The 26,561-nt window shown below is 41.9% G+C and overlaps 1 protein-coding gene across 1 annotated transcript; it reads right to left on the bottom strand.

Moving 5' to 3' along the window:
* Positions 1–56: 56 nt before the first annotated feature.
* crebrf (creb3 regulatory factor) lies at positions 57–24,526 on the bottom strand. Its single transcript, XM_076102746.1, has 10 exons — positions 24,370–24,526; positions 16,921–17,051; positions 16,631–16,753; positions 14,342–14,511; positions 12,212–13,368; positions 11,837–12,034; positions 11,074–11,263; positions 10,878–10,951; positions 10,539–10,658; positions 57–9,901 (listed from the first exon to the last, which is right to left on the bottom strand). The coding sequence occupies exons 2-10, from the start codon at positions 16,927–16,929 to the stop codon at positions 9,783–9,785; spliced, it is 2,160 nt and encodes a 719-aa protein (XP_075958861.1). The 5' UTR covers positions 16,930–17,051; positions 24,370–24,526; the 3' UTR covers positions 57–9,782.
* Positions 24,527–26,561: the final 2,035 nt, after the last annotated feature.

The raw sequence follows: 26,561 nt of genomic DNA on the forward strand, positions 1-26,561 counted from the left end.
CCTAAACCCCATGTGCACATAGTTACATGAACCAATTAAACAGACAAGATTAAGGATGGGGTGCTAATGGTTTTATTATTTTGATATTAAAATCAATAAACATAATCAGACTATTGTGGTTACAAGCAGAGCTGTGGTACCAACTCCCGGCTGATACAACAGAGAAAGAATGGTTTACAAAATAAGAAAGAAAAAGAGAGAGGCACAATAACACAACAGAGATTCCGGGCAGGTGTCCGCAGGATGTCAAGCAGCCAGAGACAAAACTGTCAGAAGTTCTGAAACTGAATGAGTTGTTACAGTAGTACAAACCAAACCAAAAAAAACATATTTTAGATTTCCATGCCTGTGCATAAAGCCACCCACTGTGCATCCAAGAAAAGAAAAAAACAAAACAAAACAATGTGAAACAAAACAAAAGTTAGATAAAACAAAAGTAAAAACCCAGCACAACATTTATTACACAACATAAATATAACAACTGTCAAGATATTGTATTCGAACAGGCATATATGTGAACTACAAATATAGACATTGCTAAAGAGAGGATGAAGTTAGTTTCAGCAGGATACACTTCCTGCAGGTTTTGCTTCTTAGACAAATTAAAATCACCAAGAGATCTATTATAGAGCACTTAGCAATGAAGTACAGCCTTCCTACTGAGACTGGGGAGAGGAACACACACACACACACACACACAGGACTATCTACAGAAAGATCCCATGCTGTTGATCTAGTCAAATTGGTTACCATACAAGACCAGAAGCATCATAACAATGGCATGTAGCTGTGGAGCTCAGAATGACCGATACCTCCCACATCCTCTACATGGACTTATATGGATTTTACTATAAAATCATTTCACGGTCCGTCTTGATTATCAAAATTGAAGAAAAAAAAATGAAAAAAAAGAAACAGAACATATGCTTTAGGATAAACATTTCCTGTTTGTTAAATGTCTCTCTCTCCATGCATTTTGGCAAATCTGGAAGGAGATATAAATTACTGCAGTATTGTATGATGACGTGTGTAGATATGGAAAGAGGGGTTGTTTGTATTATCACGGGTGAGTTGTTGCCGTTTGCTTCAATAAGATCAGTCTGCAGAAGAGGAAATGACTCCCCTCCCCCAATCATTCATTGCAGGGGAGGATGAGGAGTCTCTGCCCACCAGCCTTTAGTGGCCCCTGGCTAATATCAGGAGCTCCCTGACAAGACAACTGCGAACCAAAGCCCTTCTGATAAAAATAAAAGCACCCAGAAGGGGGCGAAACATCTCTGGTGCAGTCGTAAAGTTTTCCCAGAAAACTGATCAAATGCTTACATTTTTCCCACCAAAGACAGAGAGAGCAGGCGAGCCGACTCCTAACCTGAGCTTCAAGGCTGTGGAGCACCCGAACCTCGGTCCAAGGTCATGACAAAAGAAGAGTTGTGTCAAGGAGAGGTTCTCTTTGCCGACTCGCTGAGTCTGGTTTCGGGCTCTACCGTCCCCGTCTGACCGCCTCAAACCTTCAATGACAGAACGCTTCATGGGCTTCACAGACAACGCTTAATCAAAGTCACAATGAAACCGCAACTCTGACAGCATCTTGCTTCCTTTCACTGGCTTTAGGGCAGAGAGTATAAAGTCATAAGATACTGAAGGCAAGGAAGGTAATAACTGAAGCCACTATGTGTGGTATCTTCATGTAATTATACAAATTATTTTTAAGATGTATTGTAAGTTTCGTGGCCAAATCTGGTTAAAGTCGGTGCAGTCTGTAAATAGGGAAACAATTAGCAAATTTAAATGCTGGTCTGTTTTGGGGTTTTATCCATCTATATTAATTATCCGTTGGTTTATTTTTAAATACATTTTTAAGCTGATTTATATAATTTGTAATATCTCTGTTGTCAACCTAAATTGCAATCTGATGTTTATATTGATGCACTAATTAAACATTAATTAATGACTTTGTAACCATTTATACGTCATATTATAACCATCTCCAAAGTGCAGTAACAGGATTGAAAACAAATCTAAATGATGAGGTTATATTATAGATATACTATGAGTAAATCTAATAACATTTATATGTAAAAGTACAAGAAAATGAATTAAGTAATTATTATGTAGTTATACAGGTAAGTAAAAAAACAGAAAGAAAACTGGTCTCATTGTGACTTTGATCCATGTCTGTGAACCTCATGTGAAGCCTGTGACTCCTGGTAACGCCTGCTTCAGTGGAAAAGCTATTAAGTCTCGTCTCAACAAGTTGTCTCCTTACATGTTAATTTACAGGACAAAACAAATAAATATCAAAGAAATGGTATGAACACTGGGGTCGGGAAAAATACGCAACAAAATATAATTTCCCCCCAAAAAAATTCTAACATGCAACTTTTGACAAAGTCAGAGCATAAATATCAAACCATAATATTAATAAAAAAATATTAAAAAAGGTTTAAACATACAAGCAGGACAGCGCCATATAAAGACACAACATTCATTATCTTTCTGGATCCTGATGACAAGAGTCTCCCTCTGTATCCAAACAAAAGTCCAACAGGAAGTAGCACAACCAGACACTCACGTCTGTCTTTATGATCCTGCTGAGGAAGACTAGTCTACATTCATCAGCAAAGCAGCAGCAACAGAGTTATACCTCGCTATATCAGCATACAGCAGTGCAGCAGTCAGAAACACTAGACTGACTAGAGTCATCGACAGAAGGAATAATATGGCTAAAACAGCTTTTTAACAGCCGTGTTAGCACCCAGCCACTGACAGATTAGCACCACAGCTTACCTCCATGCTCAGTTTGTCGCTTCATTCGCAACCCGTGACTCAGTGCCAACACTGACTTCAAGGAGGGTCTGGCACTTTATAATAGCAAAGTTAAGAAACGGAAAGTTCTGTTTTATGCTTTTTTTTTTGTTGTTTTGTCTTTTCTCCAAAAAGGTCTCAAGAGGCGGCAACACGGTGCTCCATGTCAAAACCACAGAATGCAATTGAATTGACGAGGTAAAAAGCAGGCCCAAGTCTCCCTCTGCCTCAGACACAGTGGAAGTTTGCTCTTCTCTACACGGACACACCAGTGGTGATAGCAGCAGCAGCCAATACAGAAAACACAATAACGTGGCGTAGTGGGCAGAGAAAGAGTTCAAAACGGAACCAGGTTTCCCAAAACATCAATTTAGAGTTGACATTGATGTTCTTCTTCAGTTATACGTTAAAAGGTCAATCCTATGCAGACACGACAATCAGCATATCTGCTGTTTAAGGCCGACTGTTGTACAAAATCTATTGATTTGGGATTAAAATTAGGTTTTCATTGAATTTGTGTACTTCAAGTTTAGGCTTTGGGAAACCCAGCCCCTTGTTTCTGTAGGGAATCCCCTTCAGACTGACAGAAGGTGAAGATTTGTGTTCTCATATATTTGATTAAGGCACCTGGTTCAGCAGGCATCATATTCAAAAACCAAGTGCAAGGTGAGAAACACTCTTGGTCTTTTAACTGTCGTAGGAAAAAGGTGTGAAAAAAAAAAAAAACGGGGTGTGTGGAAATTAAATATTTGAATTTTGTCATGGACACTAAACCAAAAACGTAAGTCTTCTTGTGCTCATTCAATAGCAGCAGGTATGAAATCATTCGACTCAAGAGTACAGTAACAATGGAGACACTTTCCATTGATTGGTCAAATTATTTCCCGATCTGCAAAGAAATCCAGACTTGATTCTCTCAGAGCTATGCAGGAAATCGTCCTGCAGCAACGTTATTCCTGCTGCAGGTTTGTTTGTTTTTGTCACAGAGGACATTTCTGTACATTTCTACTTCACACTAGGAAAAATGTGCAGGTTAGTGAGTATACAGCCTCTGAAGAGGAGGCGTTTTGACAAGCAGGGTAGCCCACATGGGTCCGAACAAGACAGGAAACATTTCAAATGCCCCGAAAGAAACTCAAAACCAGACTCTGAGATCTGACAACACAGCCAGCAGGAGGTGAAGTCATTTTAGTATTTTGTTTTTACAAACCCAATTTATTGAGACAATAATATTTGGTAATGCTCATCTTACAGATTTGTAATTTCTTGATTCTTTTTCACTTTGTTGTTGTTATCAAACAGTAATAATGTAGTCATGTTTCTGGCAACCTGGTGAAAGTAAGTCCAATATGCCAAAACTAGAATCGATTAGTTGTTAGTATATAAATGAATTGTTTTTCCATTACTGAACTGCGTAGCACTTTCACTTTCAAAGACTCCTCTTTGAAGTTATTCTAAAATTACAGAAACACTGATGAATTAAAGCATTACCAAATATTTCCTCTCTCACCGCCAACATATTAACATTAGAAGAAAATTCCACTTGCTATTTAAATCAACAAAAGCAATGTCCCAATACACCAAAATATATGCAATTATTTTTGCAGTTCTGGTGAATGTTTTGTGCCTCTCAGATGGAATAAAGATCCTCTGTGACTTTGGGCAATGGTATCAAATCAAGGAGTCTGACTTTTACAGAAGAAATAAGGGTACACCTAACAATAGCGACCATACAGCTCAATAATACAGAAATCACCATTCTGCTGTTGTTCAGAGGAACAATGTTCCTCCGATTGGTCCAACGGGGACAGTTCAATGCAAATGATCAGGAGGGGAAGTCTGGTCTGATGACCGTTATTGAGAACGATAATCACATGTTATCTGTGTGAGTGGATCTAATACAGATGCCATTTTTAAGTATTGGATGATTTCTTGGGGAAGTAATCAGCACCATGTGACGAACCTCAGTTGGATCACGGCGGGAAATCAGAGTCAAATCCTTTGTGAGAGGAAATTGTTGCAGGTTGTGCATGTTTGAATACCGATGTGGGAGAAAGCGTTGAATTATTGTGACAAGTCTGTTGGCCTTTTTTAAGTTTGTGTAGCGAGCATTGCACTATATTGATTGACATTGACAAGTCATAACACACACACACAAAATATTTTGTACAGAGTAAAGAATGGCGACAATAATTGGAATACATAAATATATTTTCTTTTGATTATATATTTCCTCACATATGTCAGATAGAAGAAAAATATTACCCTGATTTGCTGAAGAAGAGCTTTATGGATCCACTTAGCTTTTATTGGACAAGAGGAGCACACACTCTATTAGCTTAGTAGTTCACTGTATAGGAATTATACCATCAGAAATAAAAGGAATAGTTTTACTGGCGAGGATTTTTCACTCATTTCCTTGACTGTTAAAATGCCACAGAGTCTTCTGGTCTGAATGTAAAGTTGCACAGCTTGCGCCTGTCATGTTAAATGTAAAAACCTGTGAGGATTCTATCTTGAATCAGCTTCGTGATCGTCTACAAAACACACACACACACACACACACACACCCACACACACACACACACACTCCACTGAGCTGATCTACTATTGGCCAACAAGCAGCTCTTTAACCCCTGTTGACCCCCTACCAGACCTGGGTGAAATTGTAGTTGAAAAAAAACGCTTCAAATGTAGTCCCAAAGGATACAACACAAGGAGTTCAGACTTTTGAAGCCATTTTTCACACAGATTTCACCACGTCTGCTACTTCAGTCAAGGTTGTTTTGAGCCAATGAAGCTGAATAGTTTTGTTGTCGTCGACAATATATTGGCAGAACAATGTCATGAACCTCAGGCACACCCCTTGGCAACTGACATGTCTGCCAAGTAGATATTTTTGTTTTGTGTGTAAGTGAAAAGTTCAAAAAGGCATTAAGTGTCCGGATTGAGTCTCCATTTGTAACTGGCTTGCCGTACAGTACAGTGATATAGTAACCTCCCCCAAGGCGGCCCGGAACAGCATCTTTCAAACGGGCTCTTCCTGGCCGCTCTGGGCTAAACCCCCTCCTCATTAAGTCACAAGTAGAAATCAGTTTACAAATGATAACAATATAGCTCTCTGGAGAAATGTGTCTTCACTGTACATCAACCTGAAGTGGAAGCCAAAGCAGAATCGATTTTTCCATAGGAAACCTCTACTGAAGGCAAAAGAATCATGACACCAAAGGGGTCGGCATCAGGATCTACATAGGGGCCCTGGAATCAAAACCCCTTTTTTATTTTTAAGACCACAAACACACCAACCTCATGGTTCCTGACCAGGAAATAAATCTATCCTGTCTGGGCTTCCCAAAGCCAAGCAATGATACATGCTCATACAGCACCTCTTATCATCACATGGCTACAGAAACATTTAGACCCAACCCTCGTCAGGCCGCACACCTATTCCCTGGTAGATTATAGACCTAGCCAAGTCAGGTAAGAGACCTTTCCTAGCAAGTAGTCATCAAGTACACTTGCAGCATTCACACCAGGCCTTTTAGCAGCAAATGGAAGAAAAAAAAAAAAAGAAAAAAAAATGCTTTCTTTTTGTTGTTATTTTTTTTTTTTTCCCTTTTTGGACAAAGTGCTTTTGTTTTCAAACATACAAGATACGAGTATTCTATACATATGTAACAATTAGAAGGTACATATCAACTTATAGTCTATTTACAAAAATGAATCACTACTAAGAAAATAGCTATGGACGGTACGAGGAGCAAGTCCTTAGGCTACAACTAGCACTAAGAATCCAAATAAGAATCATGGATACTCGTCATTCTAGTTTCAGAAAAAAGCACCATTTCTCCCTTTTTAGACGGAACAGAAATTTGTAAAAAATATATATATGCAGCACTAGCTGTTATTCAGTCACACAATACAGAGAGACCTCTGCATCGCCATCACCAGACATCAGAGTTCACTCTGTGGAGGAGTACATTCTTCACTTCAAACTAACCTGAATTCAGCCTTGTCAAACAAGAATTTCTTTGTTTGTATTCGCCTGCTGCCAGAGAGAACTCCGTTTGAATTTTATAATGCCTGGGAACAGCGGCATTTCCGCTGAGGAGGCAGCAGGAAAACAAGCATGCATTTCTAAAGGTTGGACATGCTGCCAATCTGTGGCCTGATCATTGTAACTCTGCATGTTTTGGTGAAGAATGTTTTTTACTTTGCGGCTGTGACTGGTCAGGAAGGATGTGAGCTGAGGACCGAAGTTAAAGCCAGGCAAAAACAAATCCGAATGCCAATCCCAGGATATGCAAAATTCAACCAAATTCATGGAATATGTGTACAAATCAGGTTCACAATGCTGAATCCAGATCAGTCTGGGAAACACTCAAATGGCTTTGGCTTTCACACAGCAACTGCCCTCATGTCTCCACGCTGTTGTCCTCTTGTTGAGTTTCTTGCTTGTCTGGACATGCCCCAGTCCTTGCTAAGGACAGCAGGTCCTCATTCTCTTTAGAGACCACTCAAACTAGTCCGTGGCTTTGTTGCATTGCGTTTCAAATAAATACAGTCCTGATTCTCTGTAAATCCCTCAGCCAGTAAATGATAGCGAAAGGGTCAGGTGCCGGTTTATAAAACAAAGATCGACTGGCTGCTCTTTAAGACCGTTCTCCTCTTTTCATCCTCGTCCCCTTCTCTCCACTCAACAAATACTTCCAAACCAACAGGAAAGATAGCAGGCAGCTAAAGTACAAAAATATAACAAGTTTCTTTTTTTTTTTTTTTTTGGTTTTGTGTTTTTTTTTCTCTAACTTACTCGATGCAAGGATAGGATGTAGAAATGTGTCATGCTTAAAAACGAATCAATTGTCATGAAAAGTGGCATTTCACCATTGATAGATATAGAATTAATGTTTCTATATACACAGTACTTTAAAACACAATTCAGTTAATATCTTGTTGATGGACTAGACCTCATCTACATACAGAAATCAAACAAGTGACACCAGGAACTAAACGTTTTGGTTATTGTTGGTGACATTTTGACAAAACAAAAATGTAACATAGCTTATCTACTAGCGCTCTCGGTTTTTGTCCTCGCTAGCGCCATAAAAACAAGTAGCATGTGGAGGGAGGAACCAGTTCAGGAATGAAGTGCTTGCTAAGCAACACATCTACTGGCGAAGCCCACAGATGGAGTACATTTTCAGATTATTTTAAAAAATGACTGAATGTTCCTTTTCTGTACAGAATTGTACCCAAGCTAATTTCACAGTTCTATGAAGTTCCCTGACACTCCCACATTTCTTACATTCAATACGGCGTCAGTTAAGCTGTGCAAAACCTTACTTTAACTGGCTGGTCGCCATTTCGTTGCATGTGTCTTTGGTACAAAAAACAATCAAAATATAGTGTGCAAATATGTTTTTGTAACCCTAAACGAAAATATCTGTTAACCCTCCCCCGATCCCTAAAGACAGAGTACCAAAAACCAAAAGTAATCAATTGCAGAGCCCTCCTATATACACAGACTCTGTGGCATGACGCAACGAGAGCTTCCACTTATTTTTGTACATTCAGAAGATATTTATACAACTGAAATACACACGAAAATACGCACAGTTGTCTCCCTCCTCGCATTCACCAACAATCTCCCTCAGTGTAAAGCTGTCCTCTCCTTGGCTGGAGTTCTGACCAATCACCTCTTGCTCGTTCAGTCCCTCTCATGCACTCACTCAGACTTACAGAAACACACACACACATACATATACAAGGCACAATGAATAGAACTCTGATCAAACACTAGTATGAACACACCTGGTCATCTCTACTGTACAAAAAGGGGAACCAGTGCCGTTTTTCACTGGGAGACACTTTTATGTACAGTTTCCTAGAGGAGATGGATCACCGTTTGTCATCTTCATCATCACCATCTTCCTCACAGTCTGCTCCCATTCTGGCAAAATGCCCGTTTCACCTGGTCCAGTTATAACCAGCACAAGGTCAAAAGCACCAAACTACATGTACTTCCTCCACCTCCTGCCGTTTGAGTTAACGTAGTCAAAATGAGGCATTAAGCTTCCTCCTGCCAGCCGCAAGCTTCAGCCCAGCAGGATGTCTGTCGCTTAGTCGCTGAAGTCGAATTTTGACTTTAAGCGTCTATTGCTTTTTTGTTTCGAGCTATATTTTGCTAAAAGTGAACTCCTACATTTTAACAATAGCAGACCTGATTGGCAAACCGGGGATGGCATGAACATATTCAGGCCTTCAATACAAAATACTTCCGTGCCACACCAAAATGCCTCGGAGCAGCTTTCTTCTCTTCTCTTTTCTTTTTCTTTTTTCTCCGCAGCTGTCTTGGCAACCAAAGATGTTTTCGTCAAAGTTATTTTTCTGAGCGGGTCAATTTAACATCCTGGAGTTCATTTTCGTTGCCACGTAAGGTGAGCCTCTTCAAGGAAATGATAACTGGAACTTTTTACAACCTTTGACGGTGTCTGACGAGGGACTATTCTTCCTCCATCATTACAGCCTCAAATGAACTGTGTGAAAGTATTCCAGTGGTTACACTCGTGTGACTGTCTCTGTAGCAGCCCTGGAAGCAGACCTCCGACAGAATCGACCCTACACAACACTATGTTAAACACATCTAATAGTCACCAGTGGATTTAGGACGTGCTATTAGCGATACACCTAACCATCCCTTGCTTAAAGAGGCGCTTTCCCCAACAGATGCTGGCGATGGGTTGGGAGACAGTGACACACTGATTCTGCGCACAGTGTGCAGAGACAGTAAGCTAAGGTGTATGCCATACAGGTGCATGGCTAAAACAAGCACACATACACACAGGGGTATGTGTGTTTGTGTGACAAGCAATGTGTATGTACTCTGGGTTGGAGGGGGCATGCAGCAGGGAGCATAGTTACAATGGGACAGCACGGCGGTAATATTTAGTTCACTGCTCTCAGTGGACGCAGTTTGTCTAGATTTTGGAGGTCGGGACTCGCAGGCCGACCAGTCCGCCGGTGGGATCGCCGCGTCCTGTGTTCTCCAAGATCTTGTTGACAAAATCTGAAGTCTGCCCAGAAACAGGTGATGCCACTGCAGTACGACACATGAAGACACATTCAGAGATGTTAAAACACCCTGGTTTATGTAACTTACTTGTCTCAAACAAACGCATACGAGGATTTTTCTTTTTCAGAAAGGGCTCTTTGATATTCTTGTAAAATGCATTAATTTCCTGTGTATTATCTTCTGGTTGTCTTCATAATATGATGATACGGGTCAATAGTGATTAAGTTAAATGCTGTCTTACTACTAGCTATTTTATTTCTTTTCTTTTTACCACTTTCATAAAAGTTCAATTTAACTTTTGATTATGTGTACTCTAATTCTGAATGATATCATCATATCATAGTTTAACCCATATTTCATTATCAAATGTATTTGGTAGAGAGTTTTGTAATTATTACTTTTTTCTTAAATCAACTTTAATTCAGTTTTCAACACAGTCAAAAAAATGACTTCCATTAAGTTATGCATATTTTAATATATGTTCTTTGAATCTTTGAATCGTCAAATAAAGAGCTTTTAACCTCCCAGTGTTGGAATTTCATAATGATACTAGTCATTTAAATTGAATGTAATTTCAAGTACATTTAATGTGTGTAATTAATCTTTCACAAGTTACTGCCAGTTGTGTCTGTCAGCTGTCGTCCCGCTCTTCACTTCTCACCGAGTGTCTCCTGGATGAGATGCTCCAGAGTGTCGGCCATGTTGGTCGGACGCGGAGGAGAGTCCTCCACTCGGGCAACTATCTCCTCCTTGATGGCATTGATCACGAAGAGCAGCCGATCTACAGGAGGGCACATGGTGAAGCACACAACTAAGCACCGACAAAACGTCAACACACTCGGGAACAGTTGGAGAGAGCACCCTGTTTTGGTCATTTTCAACGATCTGATGGTCAATTTTGAATGTGACAAACCTTAAAAGTAGATGCAGGTAGATTTAGTGAAATACATTTGATAAAGAACTTTATCAAGGCGTAAAAACTGTGTCGTAAGCGACGTACCGTATTCTGTGCTGAGTCCCCAGAGCTTCACCTTGTTTGCTTCGTACTGGGCCTTCTTTTTCAAACGACAAGCTCTACGATAAACAACAGGCGAGTGGAGTTAACCAACGCACAACAGGGTGATTGTGTGATCATAAAAGAAGGCCCGTGCTGCTCTGGTGTGTACGTACAGTACATGCGTGCATGCGTGCGTTACCTGGATGCCAGCTTGTTCTTCTCCTTGCGCGACCGGGGTCGTGCGGTCAGCGGCAGTTCACTGACGGGCGTCAAGTCGCTGATCACCTTGTTCAGTTTACGGAGCTCGGTGCCGATCTGCAGCAGCTTGCGTGGATTGGGGGTCAGGTCTTCCACGTCTGTGCGGCGAGACTTCTTCAGCATATACTTCCCTTCATGACAACCAATGAGAGGAGGCATTAGAGATGACTCGCATCCATTTCACTGCTAAATTATCTAAATTAAAGTCATCCTCTACTTATGCAAAGACAAAATTTGAACAAAACGCTTAAAAATAAATACGGCCGTGAATGCAAGAACAATGCTTTGCAGGCTTGTGCAGAACATTTAAAAAGGTCACATGTGATCACTTAAACTATAGTATCACTGCAACATGCTGTGCACAGCTGCTGTTGTGAAAGTCCAAACCGCCACAGTCCCACTGAGAGACTCAGTACTTGCACTGCAGTCTCCACTAAAAGGCATATTAGATACGTGTTATGCAGTGATGTGTGACCGAGGTGGTGAAATGAAATGTCACAAATAGAATAATCCAAAAGTCTTTCCTTCGAAGATTCTCAAAAAGCTTTTGACTAAACATCATAAGCAAGTGTTCAAGCAAGGCTTACATCCTACAGTGCCAGCTTGTGTTCTATACAGTATATATATATATATATATATATATATATATATATATATACACACACATATACACACTGTATGTGTGTGTGTGTGTATATGTATACCATGGAGAGGCCCGTTCTTCTGGTACAGGTTGCTAGGCAGCGTGTGTCTGTCCCACTCAGACGGCTTAAGCATACGTTCCTGTTTGGAGGGGGTGAGCTGCTCGCTGTACTCCCAGAAGTAGCGACGCTTGCCTCTCTTCCGGCTGGAGACTCCTGCCGTCAGGCCTTTTATGTCCTCCATTAGCTCCATGTCACAGCCTGGAGACAACAAGACCGGCGAATGGGGAGGAAATCAGAGCAGAAGAAAGACAGAGAATGAAAATTAAGGGGAAACAAAGACAGAAAGGTAATAATTTAAGAAATAAACAACAAATGTCTCAAATAATGACAAGCCATTGATTGGTGACACACAACCAGAAGATGACGGGCGGCTACCTGGCTCTGAAAAGGCATCACTCATGTCTTCGTCCTTGTCGGCTTCGTAGTCTTCATCCTCCTCATCCTCCTCATTCTCAGACAGCTCGTGCTCGCTGCCGAAACCCTCATCGTGGTCTTCGTCATCCATCTCAAGCCCATCGCCTTCCTCCTCCTCCGCATCTTCATCGTCTTCTTCCTCCTCCGCATCTTCCTCGTCTTCTTCCTCCTCCTCCTCCTCCTCCAGCTGGGAGTGGGCTGTGCCGGCCAGCTTGCTGCGGGTCAAGAACAGAGAGTAGTTGTGCTCCTCCTCCTTGCTGTTCTCGACCTCGACATCCGGACCGCTGCCACCGCCACTAGCCCCTGCCACACTATCGCTGGTGCTGACCAGCCCAGAGATGCTGCCCTCCAGGGCCTGGCTCGCCTCAACAAGTTGAGTCACGGTGGCAGACCAGCCTACAGGCATCTCCCTCCTCCCTGCCTCCTCTGCCCTCCTCTCAAAGCTCGTCAGGCTGGCAGAGCCACTGGCTGCAGCAACAGGAATTACCACCAAGGTGGCGCTCGCTGAAGTGCAGGCCTTCTCGTCTTGTGGCTGGGAAACAGGTAGAGGTGTACCTGACTTCTCAAAATCTGTCTGGGAGGGCGTGTTGGGCTGAAATTTATACACAGCACTTACACGGACTTTAGCCTTCCGCACAAAGTCAGTGCCGTGAGAAGTTGGGGCTGCCATTTTGGTTCCTCGCCCTTGGGGCCTGGTTTCAGCTTGGCCGTGGTCCTGTGTGAGACTAAGGAGGTTCTGGTTCTTGGCCATAGTCTCAGTGCTGGAGGGGACAGGTCTGGTGGCTTTTTTGGAGCTTTCAGGAACGTCTGGGAGAAAGCTGCGGGAAGGACGGAGAGAGGATGTGGCGCTTAGGGAGGACCGTGCAGAGTAGGGGACCGATCCCTGGCCAGGGACCAAGGCTCTCCTACTGTGACACGGCTGAGGGGCAGGCAGCGTCAGGTCAGCAGGTGGGTAGAGCGCCTCACATACAGGCTGCGAATCCTCGCTGTTGAGCTGAGCCAGCGTCGGGGTTCTACCAATCACGTCCTCGTCCTGGTAGGGACTAGAGAAGTCATCTAATCCAAGGAAATCTACCTCTCTGGTGCCCCAGATGTCACAGCTGGCCAGCCGTGTGTATCTGCCAAGCACAGAGACATGCAGTAGTATCAACAGTCAAAGCTTTAATATGTAACTATTGGCTGTGTTTCATTTAAATACATCACGAAAAAAGGTTCATCATCATTGTTAAGAGAATATATTTGGACCACCCTAGACTCTGGAAAACTGTGTTTTTTGCGTTGTTTTTTAAGTGATCGATTCATGGATAAAGTTTTGAGAGATTAATTAATAATAAAACAGTTTGTTGCAGCCCTAGATACAAACATATCTTTTGCACTATTAAGAACTGCAATGGCTCCGTGTTTGGGATAAGTGCAGATTTTGAAGTTGAGACCCCTGAATGATGTATTTGTGCCTAAATCCATACCGCCTGGAGCGCACTTGTTATTTCACCTGCAATTTTCACTTTGCCTTTAGTATATGGTTTTGTGTGTAGTGTGGAGCCTGGAGGTAGTCAAACTTGTTCCTACCAATACCACAACATACAAATAAAACCACAGTGCCTCAGAGCTCACAGAGCTCACATGACGTCTACTGACCCAGAAACACGCTCCATCAGACAGTGGAGCTACCAAACAGCAGCGTGGGCCTAATCTGGACAGTCGAGGTTGTAAAAGAATGACTCACTCATGAGCCAAAAAGATACAGCACTTTCCTCTGTGCCTGCTCCAGTCAATTTTAAGCGGCTCATGTGAGCAGCTGATTCTTTCACAGAGACAAGAATGTGCGGCCAATTAAAAACACATCTTGTGGACACTGAATGCGACCTCCTGTACCGTCACTATTCAATACCACGCTAGTTGTTGCACAATCGGTAGGTAATGTTGAGCACAATTACTGGCACTGTAAGCCACCTTTAACTTCAGAAAGTTATTAGCATGCCATTTAAGTTCCATTAGATTCATCAGTATGTTTTTATGTATGATTTACTTGCTGTTGTTTTTAAACTCAATCTAAAATAAGCCACAGCACATGAATAAATGATCCAGTACCTGGTGACATCTTCCCAGTAGGAGTCCCACTGTTCGAACGCTGAGCCGCTGCAGACAGTCTCGCACTCGTCCAGACTCATGAGCTGATCCCCACAGCTCTCCATGTCCTTGCCTCCGTCTCCCATGATGCTGTCCCGACAGGGGCTCTGCCGGTGGGTTATGTCTCTGTCCTGCAGAGAGGAGGAAAACATGGAGGAGAGTCAAGCAGGTGGTTAGGGTTAGAAGACGGTCTATTTCTAATTCTGTTTAGTTTACTTTTTGTTGTTACAGTTCTATTGCATTCAAAGGATTTTGTTAACTTGCACACAAAGACATTTAAGATCACAAGCCAAGAACTGATTACTGCAACCTGAAACTATTGTGTGGACTTAGGGGCCAGAAACGGATATTACGGTATATACTAATAAAAAAACAGTTGAAAGAGTAAAGGGGAGTTTTTTTCCCACCAATTTTGCAATAACTGACAGCAAAAGAGGAAGCCAAATGCCATCATGCCAAATATTGTGGCTAGAAGTGAAGAAAAGTGTTGGAGAAAATGACATTTATGTGGAAATGGACTTGCCAACAAAAGGAATGACAGGACTGCAATTGTCTATTATATTAATTTGATGGATAAATTGATACAGAACATGTATGCCAAATTTGAAGAAATTCCCTCCAGATGTTCTTGTGATATCGCGTTCATACATTGGACCAGACAGACCGATGGACGGACAACCTGAAAACATAATGTACGCGACCACAGCTGTTGATGCCGCATGGACGTATAAAAAGAAATGTTGTGGCAGTATCCCATCAGAGCTTATCAGATTACATTTTTATAATACTTATGCACAAATGCGATGAAGTATATTAATTTGTCATCGTCATTATCACCTGGTATATGTATCAATAAACAGTTTCTCAATTGATGTTAAAGGTGAATGTCTGTGGAAGCGTGACGAGAATTCTAATTTGTTTTTCTGTCAGAAGCGTTTGGATTCAACAGGATGAGGCAAAACACATTAGAGGTCTGTGTTGTCAATATCAGATCCTTTAATGTCTTTACAGGAGAGAGAGAGAGCGAGAGAGAGAGAGAAAAGAGGAAAAAAAAAGACCATAACAACATATTTTACATAATCTAAAAGAGTTTGCAGAAACGATATCTGTCCACAGAGAAAACTAACTGGAGGGTTGAAGAAGATGACGGACCATCCTACACTCATTGACCACATTAATGTGTTACTATGGTGCAAGAAATTGAGAGCGTAGCAGCTAATCACTATTGTTTAGTCTACAGTGGACAGTAAATTGAGGCAGACACCTGTGGCTGACAACGTGAGTGGCGACAGGTGAGCTGTCTCACATTAGCCACCTGTGAGCCTGTCGAATGTCACACTGCTGCTAAACAATTAGGCGCCCGCCTCTCTGTTTTCAATGCTACTCTGGCAGCAGAGCTGACTGCATGCACGCATTTATGTACAGTTTTTCTAGTGGAATCTGAATTTACACAATTTTGACTTCTACTATGATTATGACTAAAAAAACACTGTAAAAGGGGAGGGAGTCTGTGACATAGTTTTGTCAAACAAATGATTGTAAATATTGATACGAGTGGAATCGGGAGTCTGGCTTTCTTCTGTTAACATGTCTGAAACTCTACTTACATACACAAAGGAATTAACAAAAACACAACATCCCTGTGCCACTTTACTGTCCTGGGAATTAAAATCCTCTCTGCTGTTTGTTGGTAGCTTGTGTGCTGTGTAACCTAATATTGTTTTTTGATACGGGTGGGGATACTCGTGCTGTGAGCGACTGTGACCACTCAAGCCGCGCTGACACGGTGCGAGGGTTTTTCCACTACACTACATGGCAAGGTAGAAAATAACTGTTTACCTTGATGACACTTTTCTATGTTTGTTTCACAATGAATTAAAGGCTAATGCTAATTTGCAGTGCTTTTAATGTAAAGTGCTTTTTAATTTGTTCTTATAGTACTTATAGTATTGCACTGTGTTTATTGTCACGCACAAATCACTGAGCCAAATTTCTTGTATGTGCAAACGTACTTTGAATAAACCATCTCTGATTCTGAAGTTATGGTATGTAAATGTATCTTCCTATATACAGGTGTGGGCGATAGTAACAATTGTGCCATTATACCACTAGAGTTTTACTATATTATACCAGAGCTATTAACTATGCCTATGCTTTAATATTAGTTTAATAATTCTCTATGTTTTCTGATTGCGTGTGTGTGTGTGTTTGTGAGTGTGAGTGTGTGTGTGTGTGTGCGCAACCACTCACCAGTTCGTACATGAAATCTGGGTCAGAGCTGGTGGCTAGCAGCTCAGTGCTGGTGAGGGCCTGGTCAGCGAAGGAGTAGTTCTGAAAGGCGTCAGCAAAGGGAGGATCCATAGCGACGCTGGGCTGCAACACAAAATAAATAAAGACTGAAGTGAACAAACAGTAGTAGACCTCATCGTCACCAACATTAAAATATGATATATACAAGTTCTTCCTTCTTACACTTCACTTTGTTTTGTGCAGGATGAAACCCGTCTACCTGTGTGACCACCCTCAGTCGGTCCGCTTACCTGAGGCATTGCAGAGCACAGTTTAGAGCTCCAGCTTGGGGATACTCTTGGAAGAGATCTGAGGTTGTCCGATTAGCAGCAATTAATTACTGCTAAAAGGAGACGATCTGGTGTGGATGCAGCCTGCAAGGCTGGGGGGGGGAGAGAAAGAGAGGGTGTCAATATTTGGGCTCAACCTGGTCTGGTTGGATCTGTTGGATCTTCAAGTCTGTGGAAAAATCAGAGTGCACAGATCAGAATTAGAGGAATTAATAGAGCCTAAACCAAGAAATAAGCCACCATTGTAACGACAGCTGCCGAGTTTGTTTGTTCATTTCCCACCAAAAGGCAAGATACATACTGACTTAGAATCAATATATCCAAACAGATTATTTATCCCGCCCTCATTTACAATGTTATTTAGATGGAGAGCCGTTTTGCCTCTTCTGAAATGTACTGTGCGAGCTAATGATACCAGAAATGAAAGTAAATGGCAGCAGCAAAACAGAGAACCAGTTTGTTTCCTTTGTGGTTTGTAGATCTGGAAATACACATTTTAGTCTGCCTTCTCTGATGTGATATGATTGTGGAGGATATAATAACCCATTTTCAATTGTTAGAAAGGCTGACAACAGCATTTTTTTGTTGTAAATTGAGAGTCATAAACCTTTTCATCAAACATTTGCCATTACCACTATTTATCATCAATGTCCTTTCATTCACTGCCAGCCATGTAGCACCCCGGCCTCTCTGGTGCTTGTGTTATCTTACCGTGCAGCCGCATAAATAAGTGTATAAACGAGTAATATGTCATCGTGTTAAAGTCTGATACTGACGGTCCAAAAAGCAAATTCCTCACCGCCCTCCTCTTAACTGAAATCGGGAGTGGATTTCGGTAGCTAGGTTGCAACAGGTCACTTTAGTACAGTGTGAATGAAACTGTAACTACCTACGGTTTTTAAAACCCTTACCAACAAGTAAAACGCCCTACTGAACAATAACAATAGCCAGGCTTTTGTTTGTCACACAAAAAGCTTCTTCACATCAAGGGAAACACTGTCCCAGTGCTTCTGAAAATGAACTATTGCCTCCAGGATTCCCTCTGTTTACTGATAACTGCTGGATGGGAGGCGGGGCTAAGCCTAAATCTCTAGAGCTGGACCTAAAGTCAACAAGGCACTAGGCCACGCTAGTCTATCGTAATCTTTCCTCCTCTATTCCTCTTGTCCACTTCTGCTTTCACAGACGTATGACCTAAATTGATTCTGACGTTCTGGGGCCTGTTTGACGAAGCAACATTAGTGGATAGCCAGCTATCTTTGGGCTTGACTAAGGGGCTGGCTATCTTTTAAACAGTGTAGATTATCACGGTAACCAATGCTACACAGCTAACAGTCAGGGCAGGTTAAAGCTGCCAGTAGACTCCATCAGAACTGCTTGTCGGCTGGTCAAATAGTTTCGGGAACCCCGTCCCCTCGCACCTTTTCAACACCGGATTAGGGAGAGCTGTGTCCAAACATTTCTGTAACTTTCCAAAACCAACAATCAGACATTCACACCCACGTCACAATGTGATTGGTTAGCTAGAGCCAGAGTTTGAACTCTGTAGATTTTTATCTGAACACCTGAGAGCAACACTATAAATGCCTTCCAGGAGAGACCATCTGAAAATGTGCACCATTATCCTCATATTTAAACAGCACTGCCCCCCCCCCCCCCCCCCCCTTTCCATGGCGACCAGCTTTATACTTACACTTTGAATGCGGCCATTCTTAACACTTTAGCCTTCCAACATGGTCGGACAACACGTCATAAAACTAGTTCTGATCGAGCATTAACCAGGCGGCAACCTCCAGGTCTGAAAAGAGAAGGCAATGCGGAAGTGCCTTGAACGTGCATTATTTCAAATGGCCATGAGGGGGCGACTCCTCTGGTTGCAAAAAGAAGTCTGGTTGTATAGAAGTCTGTGAGAAATTGACTCTCCTTCTCAATTAAACTATTCCCTCAGTAAACATTGTGAACATGAGTTTATGGTCTCAATTGCTAATTTCAAGTCTTCTTCAATACAGCATGATTTCATTTAGTAAATTATGGTTCCAATTATAGTAAACAACGGCCCAGAAAAACAAGATGGCGGTGGCCAAAATGCCAAACTCTGGGCCTCAAAACTGCAGCCCACAAACAAACGGGTGACATCACGGTAACAACAACCACAACTTTCGAGAATCAGATCCAAAAAATGTCAAGAGCCCAAAAACTGACCAATAGAATCACTTCAAAAACTGAGCTATCGTTGTAAACGATACAGCGCTGCAGCTTAGCCTTGCTGCCAATTTGTCCCAGAGCAGCAGACATTTCATAGGTCTTTCAACTACCATGATAATGAAGTCAAAGATAGAAGAAACATTTTTTTGGGTTCAATTTGGGTTGAAAACTTCTAACAAACAGAGAGTGCAGTAAAGGCTCTGGCAGTGCACTCCAGTTAATAAGTCAATTAATCACTATGGGAAAGCCAGACCAGGCAGGCTGCAGAAATCCTCTTTGCCATGTGGCAGACAGTCAGTCGCTGTGAAAGGACTTGATCAAAGTAGTCAGCTGTTGTGTGCGTAGATGCATAGATGTAAGTGGACCGTTCAGTTAAGTGTTAGATCAGTTACTGAGTAATCTGATGACTGCTCTATCAATTAATTCGTTAATCATTTAGTCTATAAAATGTAAAAATGTTTGGCAGAGCCCAAGGTGAGGTCATTTAATGTCTTGTTCTCCCAGCCAACAGTCCAAAACCCAAAGATTTTCAGTTTAAAATGATACAAAAAAGCATCAAATATTCACAGTTATGATGGTATAATTAGATAATCACTTTTATGATCATCAAAATAGATGCTAGTTATTGTTCTGTTGATGGACTAATTGATTAATCGACTAATGGTTTCAACTCTGATATAAAGTAAGAAAACTGAGTGTTGTTATTAAGGGTTCTTGCTACATCCGAATATTGAAAGAATCTGTAAATATTTGTCTGCATTTCAAAGACTTGCAGGATACTCTTCACTCATCGTGCTCTTCGTTCAATCAACAAACTGAACCAGCAAGTCCATTAGCAAAGTGCACAGCAGCTCTCTGCCGACCCAGTAGCAGCTGGAAGTCTTTGAGAGAATAAGCTTCTTAGAAGAATAAGAAACTTGGTGTGCAGTCCAATCCCCGCCCTCATTATTTGTTCGGAAAGCACCCAGCAGCCTCCCCACATTCGTTCAGCGCGCATCTGATTTGCTTTGTGTTCATCGAGCTTAACCGTAACTTAATTTTCAATAATCAAATTCCACCCTCCCCTTCATTCTCTGCTTGCTCTCGCTTTCCTGCAACACCTACTGAGTCATCTTTGGTCCCTTTGCTGCTTTTGCAAAGCAAATAACTTAAAAATCTGCATGGAGACATGACCCCCTGCAGTGAACAGCTGACACACAATCGTACACCAATCCCACTCCTCTGAGGCCAGGGGGACGACATCACTTCCTCCCACAGGGTGCTGACCGATTAAAATTAACTTCTCATGCCAGAGCTCTGTCGCCATGTGTGTTCACAGTACTTTGCATAGAGACAGGAAGTGACAAGAAAACACATCCGTACAACCCTATGTACTCATAGGGTTGTACGGATGAGTACAACAAGAACTGTAAAAGCAACACATTTGCAAAACAACATGCAAGCACACAAGTCTATACACACAAATATCCACGTACACCCTTTTCAGGACCAACAGTATATTTGGAAGCTCAGGCTCTTGAATACGAATCGTGAACATTATCATATCTCAATATGTGCTTCCTTCCAGGGCACTTGTGTCTGGTGTCACTTGTCGCAGAAGCAGAATGAGGAAGCATATGGCCTGAACACAACAGTACCTCAAGTAGCATTGATCCGGGCTCTCTGCTATCACAGAAGGAAACAGAAAGCCTTTGTGTGTACAAACATGCAGAAAACAACGCTCCTCGCCTCTCCAGGCAAAGCTGCACTGAATATTTTCCAGTAGCAGAATTAAATTTAATCCAACCCACTGCTTAGTAGCTGACACAGGCTGTGATGTAGAGCCGGATATTTACGACAGAGCCTGACAAGCCCCAAAAGACTCGCGCTGAATGCCTCTCTCAGGCTTTGGTCAGACTTAGTTCTGAGATAAAACCTGCCAGCATGAGATACTTTCTTTTAGCTTTTATACTTGGTATACTTGGTTTAGGGTCACAACAGTCTCAAGTGTGGGCTTAGGTCAGGGTTTAAAATTTCAGATTTTCTACCGGCCTACTTTACAAGACTTTCTTTTTTCCCTTTCTATGGCAAATGAGAGACATATAAACTGAAGAAGACAGACATTGCTCAACAGGACAGCATTTTTGCAGCATCATGCTTACATCTCAGAGGTGCATAGGGTGAGACAATTTTAGTTGAGTCTGAAACAAGGGCCGGCTTTCAACCATCCAGTCAAGGTAACACAACACTACCCTCACTCTCTGTAATTTGATTGACTTTTGATTATGTTACAATGCACTGTGGCTGCTGCTTCCTTCTCAACTGCTGCAGCTCACATGTTGGATATATCAAATGTCTTCTCACACAATTTAGAAAATGTGCTTTTGTTCTTTATAGCATGCCTTGACAACTAACTTTGACATGTGGTGTCACAATGCAGTCTCTCTACAAACACACAGTTTCCTGTATCGATGTCAGGTTCACACTTGTCAGGTTCACACTTGTTTACGATGAGCTCAAAATGGACCTGGACAACGGCTCTGTCTTCTTTATAGCATCGGCTGGGGTTGCAGTATTTTGCCAAATAAGTGGATTTATGAATTAATCAAGTGGCAGAAAGACAGCTTAATACAAAAGTGATAATTATACGTTTTAGAATTAATTTGTTCAAGTAAAAATAATAAATATCTTCAACAACCAGCTACCCGGTGTTTCCTCCCCTCTCTGTTGGTTCAGGTCTGGACAAAAAGAGGCGGATAGTGGTGACTCACTATCATGCAAACAGCTCACATTCTTCGCCTCACAACATTGGACGTGATCCAAGTAGGTCAATCAGCAGTGTTGTATCTGGAATGAGTTACATACTGATACCAGTTGGTCCCTGATTCCTTAATGGATAAAAGCAGGAGATGCCCGACTATTTAAGATAAGATAAAATAAGATAATCCTATATTAGTCCCGTAGCGGGGAAATTTACAGGATTACAGCAGCATATAGTATAGTGCAAACAAGAGACATAGTGAAAAAACAAGATCAAAACAAGTATTATAAATAAGTAATAAAACAGTAAAAAATATTCACTAAGTACAAAAGTAAAAAAATCCACAATAACTAAAATATTATATATAAAATATTATATTTGCTAAATATAATATTTGCAACAAGTTACATGACACAAGAATACTGAAGTTGTAAGTACAAGAAAAGCTTTTCTGGTGATGCTCATCAAGCAACCACATCAGTCGAATCTAAATGACAAAGTCTATGAGGAAGTCTATCTTGATCTCAAGTATCTCAAGCATCAATAAAGCAGGAGAGCCTTGTGTGTAAAAACATGTGGGCATTTAACTTTTCATGAGAATTATTTGCAAACAGGAACACACAGATCATATTCTTGGTCATGTTATTTCAATAAGATTCAACATGAACATGGATCCTCTGCTATATATACACAAGCACATGGTCGCAACCTAATTAGGATAATAAGTTGATAACGAAAGAACAATTAAACACTAAAAAGGGACTTCTCAAAATACCCTGAATCTGATGCATGTGATGGTTATGATATAGCCTGCAAATACTTTTATTTAACCAGCACTGTTACAAAAGTAACAGATCTAGTAAAGACACTGATGGTAAAAGCACACTTTTAAAACCGTGTATTAACAACCACAATTCCAGTAGAAAAACACTTGACAAAAAAGGTATGAAAAAGTCTTAAATAAAAATTAAAAATATAAGAAAATTTAACTCAATATTTAAAAAAAAAGAAAAAATGACATCTCTACATATCTTTGTGATGGATTCACTTGTTTTGAAGAAGCACAGTCAGAGTGCACAAACGTCTACATGTCAACATCATCATTATCACCATCTAACAGGCGGGTATGGATGACAAAATACCTTTCATCAACACCAACGGTTCCATAGATGTCACCAGTCTCTGCATTCATCACAGATCTTCAACAAAGCAAAACAAACCTCAACCTAACGCGTAGAGCCAACACCCACCTAATCCTTCAACCCTATTGGGCGAGCGGAAATAACGTCCCGCCTCCAGACGTGCCTCAATGGCCGCCACGACTGTCACTCCCAGCAACTGCTGCGTACTAAACAACCCGTTTCAATCTAGGTTGAGGCAGAAGATAAACACGTTGGAGGCCTACATGCCCGTGGCCTAGATAAGATATATATATATAAAAGATATTTAATGTCAAATCTACCACAAAACCTGAACACAACACAAAATTATACATCAATCCGTGGCATTTGTTAGTATTTATACTTAAGAGGAGACACGAAATCAAACGTTCATCTTTAGAAATCGGTTGATAAAACTATATACATCGTGTTGTTGAGGTGGAAATCCATAATAATCTCTTATCACAAAGAAATCGTTACTCAAGATATCTCCTCGGTGTAAACATAAGTCAGATTCGGGTCTATTATTGAACTTGCAGCACATGGAAATTTCTAGGAGTGTCGAGCCTTTTTTTTTTGCCAGCAGCAGCGTATGTGTCTCGTGTTGGGGGGGGCGTGTTCCTCCAGAGAGCACGAGCTGCCTTAAAAAGTCAGCGTCGAACATTTCACTGGCGCACCAAGTCTTCTATGACCATAAGCACAGTTAAATACGGTTCGATTATGTTCTTCTTCACATAGCAAATAGCGGTAAGTATGTTGTAAAAGCACAGCATGATTTGGACACTTTAAAAGTAGAGTAACGTTACTAGACAATTGTTCTTAAATAAGTGCAGGTTTTAACCACCCGCACCCCGACATGTAATCCCACCGACCAGTTAATTATAACAGGACATAATCATCAAAACCAACGGAAAATAATATTTGGGCATATATAGCTCGAACTGACATTTTACAGTGACGGACACGTCTCTCAGATCACCACGCAGCGTTAGCTACATTTCTCCACCGTAACAAGTCCTGCAGGAGCTAGATGAACTGCAATGGACAATAAGAAACACGTTGAGCGTATTACTTTCACCAAACTGTGTGGTTTTTTAAAGCGGAACCGACGAATCCTGTTTCCCTTTCACCCGCAGCTCAGACAGTATGGCCTCCGTCCGCGCCCCCTTCCTCGTCCCAGTTGAAGCCCGATACACAACAACAACCTTACCGTTAGCTTCATAGCTAATCCTCTGCAGCGGAGGACACACAAATCCTCTGCTCAGCAAAGTTCCCCCGAAACGGATAAATAACGGTGCTACTCACTTTTAGGGCACCCGTGCATACATCTCGCTTCGTTTCGGATCTCGTGTATGTTCCCCTGTTGGAAATAATAGGATCCTCTTTTCAATGGAGTCCACACGCCTCCGTCTCGGGTTTGTTTTGTTTTTCTCCTTCCTGACGGGTTGTTTGAAAGCGCGTGACTACCCGACCACGTGGTGCGCCACTGGGCGAATAGGAGCAGAGCCTTAAAGCTGGGTGAAAACATTTCACCAGTCTCATGTAATATTGTAATAGAGAGAAATACGGAGGTTAGTCCACGTCCCAATATCTACTTTGTGTTGTTAAGACCAAACACCAGTAAGAAATTATCAAAAAGATACTTCATTTTCTATTAAGTTATTCAGTTAGGGTTTTCTGTAAAATGTGAATTATCACATGATGTTATGAATGCTGTTTCATAGGGATTTCCAGTATTCCATGAATATAATTCTGGTGTAGACATATACAATAATTATTGATTTAACATCATTGCATTTTAAATGCATTAAGGTACCCTGTGGAGCTTTGACAAGTAGCACGCTAGAGCAAATGTGTTTGTGAGTTTGTTCTCATGCACAAGGGCACACGTGCATGTGTCACCCACAAGTGGTTTCACACTTTTCCGTTGATTTACTGGTGGCAAACGAGCAAAGAAACAAAGCATGGGACCAGCAGGGAAGAAGAGCAATCACTAGCAAGTAAACAAGATTGTAACAGAGTGCAGGGTTCCCCATAAAAACAAAAAAAGTTCTGCTTTGTGAAGGTTTTGTCAGGAGGGCCTCAAGAATACACAAAGTGCATTTTGGTGCGCGACACTGAATGTAAACAGGAAACTTAGTTTACAGGAAAACTCCAGATGGATATCATTACGTTCATTCAGCACATTCATTCATTACATTCATTCTTTTGAATACGTTCACAACAATTTTTGTGAACATTAAACATTTATTGATTGCATTTCTCCATAACATATAGTTTTCAGCCCCCACCTGTAGAAAACTGTTTCAAGATAAGTTAAAAGCAATCAACTGCCTGATTCCCATTAACTCACAAACAGTCTCCATTGAGCTCAGTCCAAAATAAATTATCTATAAGCCGCTGTTCCAGGAAGCCGCCTCCCCACTTTTACCGGAAATTGAAACTATGACTCCAGCCATTACAAAGTGTGACAACTTCGGGAAAAGAGCGATGATGAAAGCAGTTGGTCTGAGTTGAAGCTTTTAGAGAAAACAACATATTATTCTTTCACTTTCAGTATTACTCAGGAGAGATAAACGAGCATCAACACAGTACTGGGTCTGAAAGCTGCCTTCTTTCAGGCCAAACAGCCACAGCAGAGCCAGGGAAGAAAATAACATCACAAGATGCAGGGGAACTCTCAGAGTAACCTATGACCTCCATCCTGCAGCTGGCAGAGAATGAGTGGCTGGATCTTTCTTTACGGTGTGTCCCCCTCTTACCTGAAAGTCTGTGCTGACCAGCTGGCCCCCATCTTCACGCAGATCTTCAACCGATCACTGGAGCTGTGTGAAGTCTCCTCCTGCAAGGGTTCTGTTTGTGGACTTCAGCTCAGCGTTCAACACCATCGTCCCAGCAATACTCCAACCCAAACTCTCCCAGCTCACTGTGGCAGCCTCCACCTGTCAGTGGATCACAAACTTCCCGACAGACGGGACGCAGCAGGTGAGGCTGGGAAAGATCACATCCAGCATCCGCACTATCAGCACTGGCGCCCCCCAGGGGTGTGTGCTCTCCCCACTGCTCTTCAGCTGGTCCTCTGGTGTGGTCAGAACAACCTGGAGCTGAACAAGCTCAAAACTGTGGAGATGACAGTGGACTTCAGGAGGAGCCCCCCCAACACTGGCCCCCCTCACCATACTCAACAGCACTGTGTCTGCGGTGGAGACCTTCAGGTGTCTGGGATCCATAATCTCCAAGGATCTGAAGTGGGCCTCCAACATCGACACCATCAGGAAAAAGGCCCAGCAGAGGTTGTACTTCCTGCGCCAGCTCAGGAAGTTCACCATCATCCAGTCTGTCCTCTGCTCCTCTATCGCTGTGTGGTTTGGATCGGCCACTAATCAGGAGAGGAACAGACTACAACGGACTGTCAGGTCTGCAGAGAGAATTATTGGCTCCAGCCTGCCCTCCATCCTGGACTTGTACACCTCCAGAGTCAGGAAATGGGCAGGAAA

This window comes from Anarhichas minor, unplaced genomic scaffold, assembly GCF_050575085.1.
Source record: "Anarhichas minor isolate MPS153535 unplaced genomic scaffold, ASM5057508v1 ptg000027l, whole genome shotgun sequence".
NCBI classification, from domain to species: domain Eukaryota; kingdom Metazoa; phylum Chordata; class Actinopteri; order Perciformes; family Anarhichadidae; genus Anarhichas; species Anarhichas minor.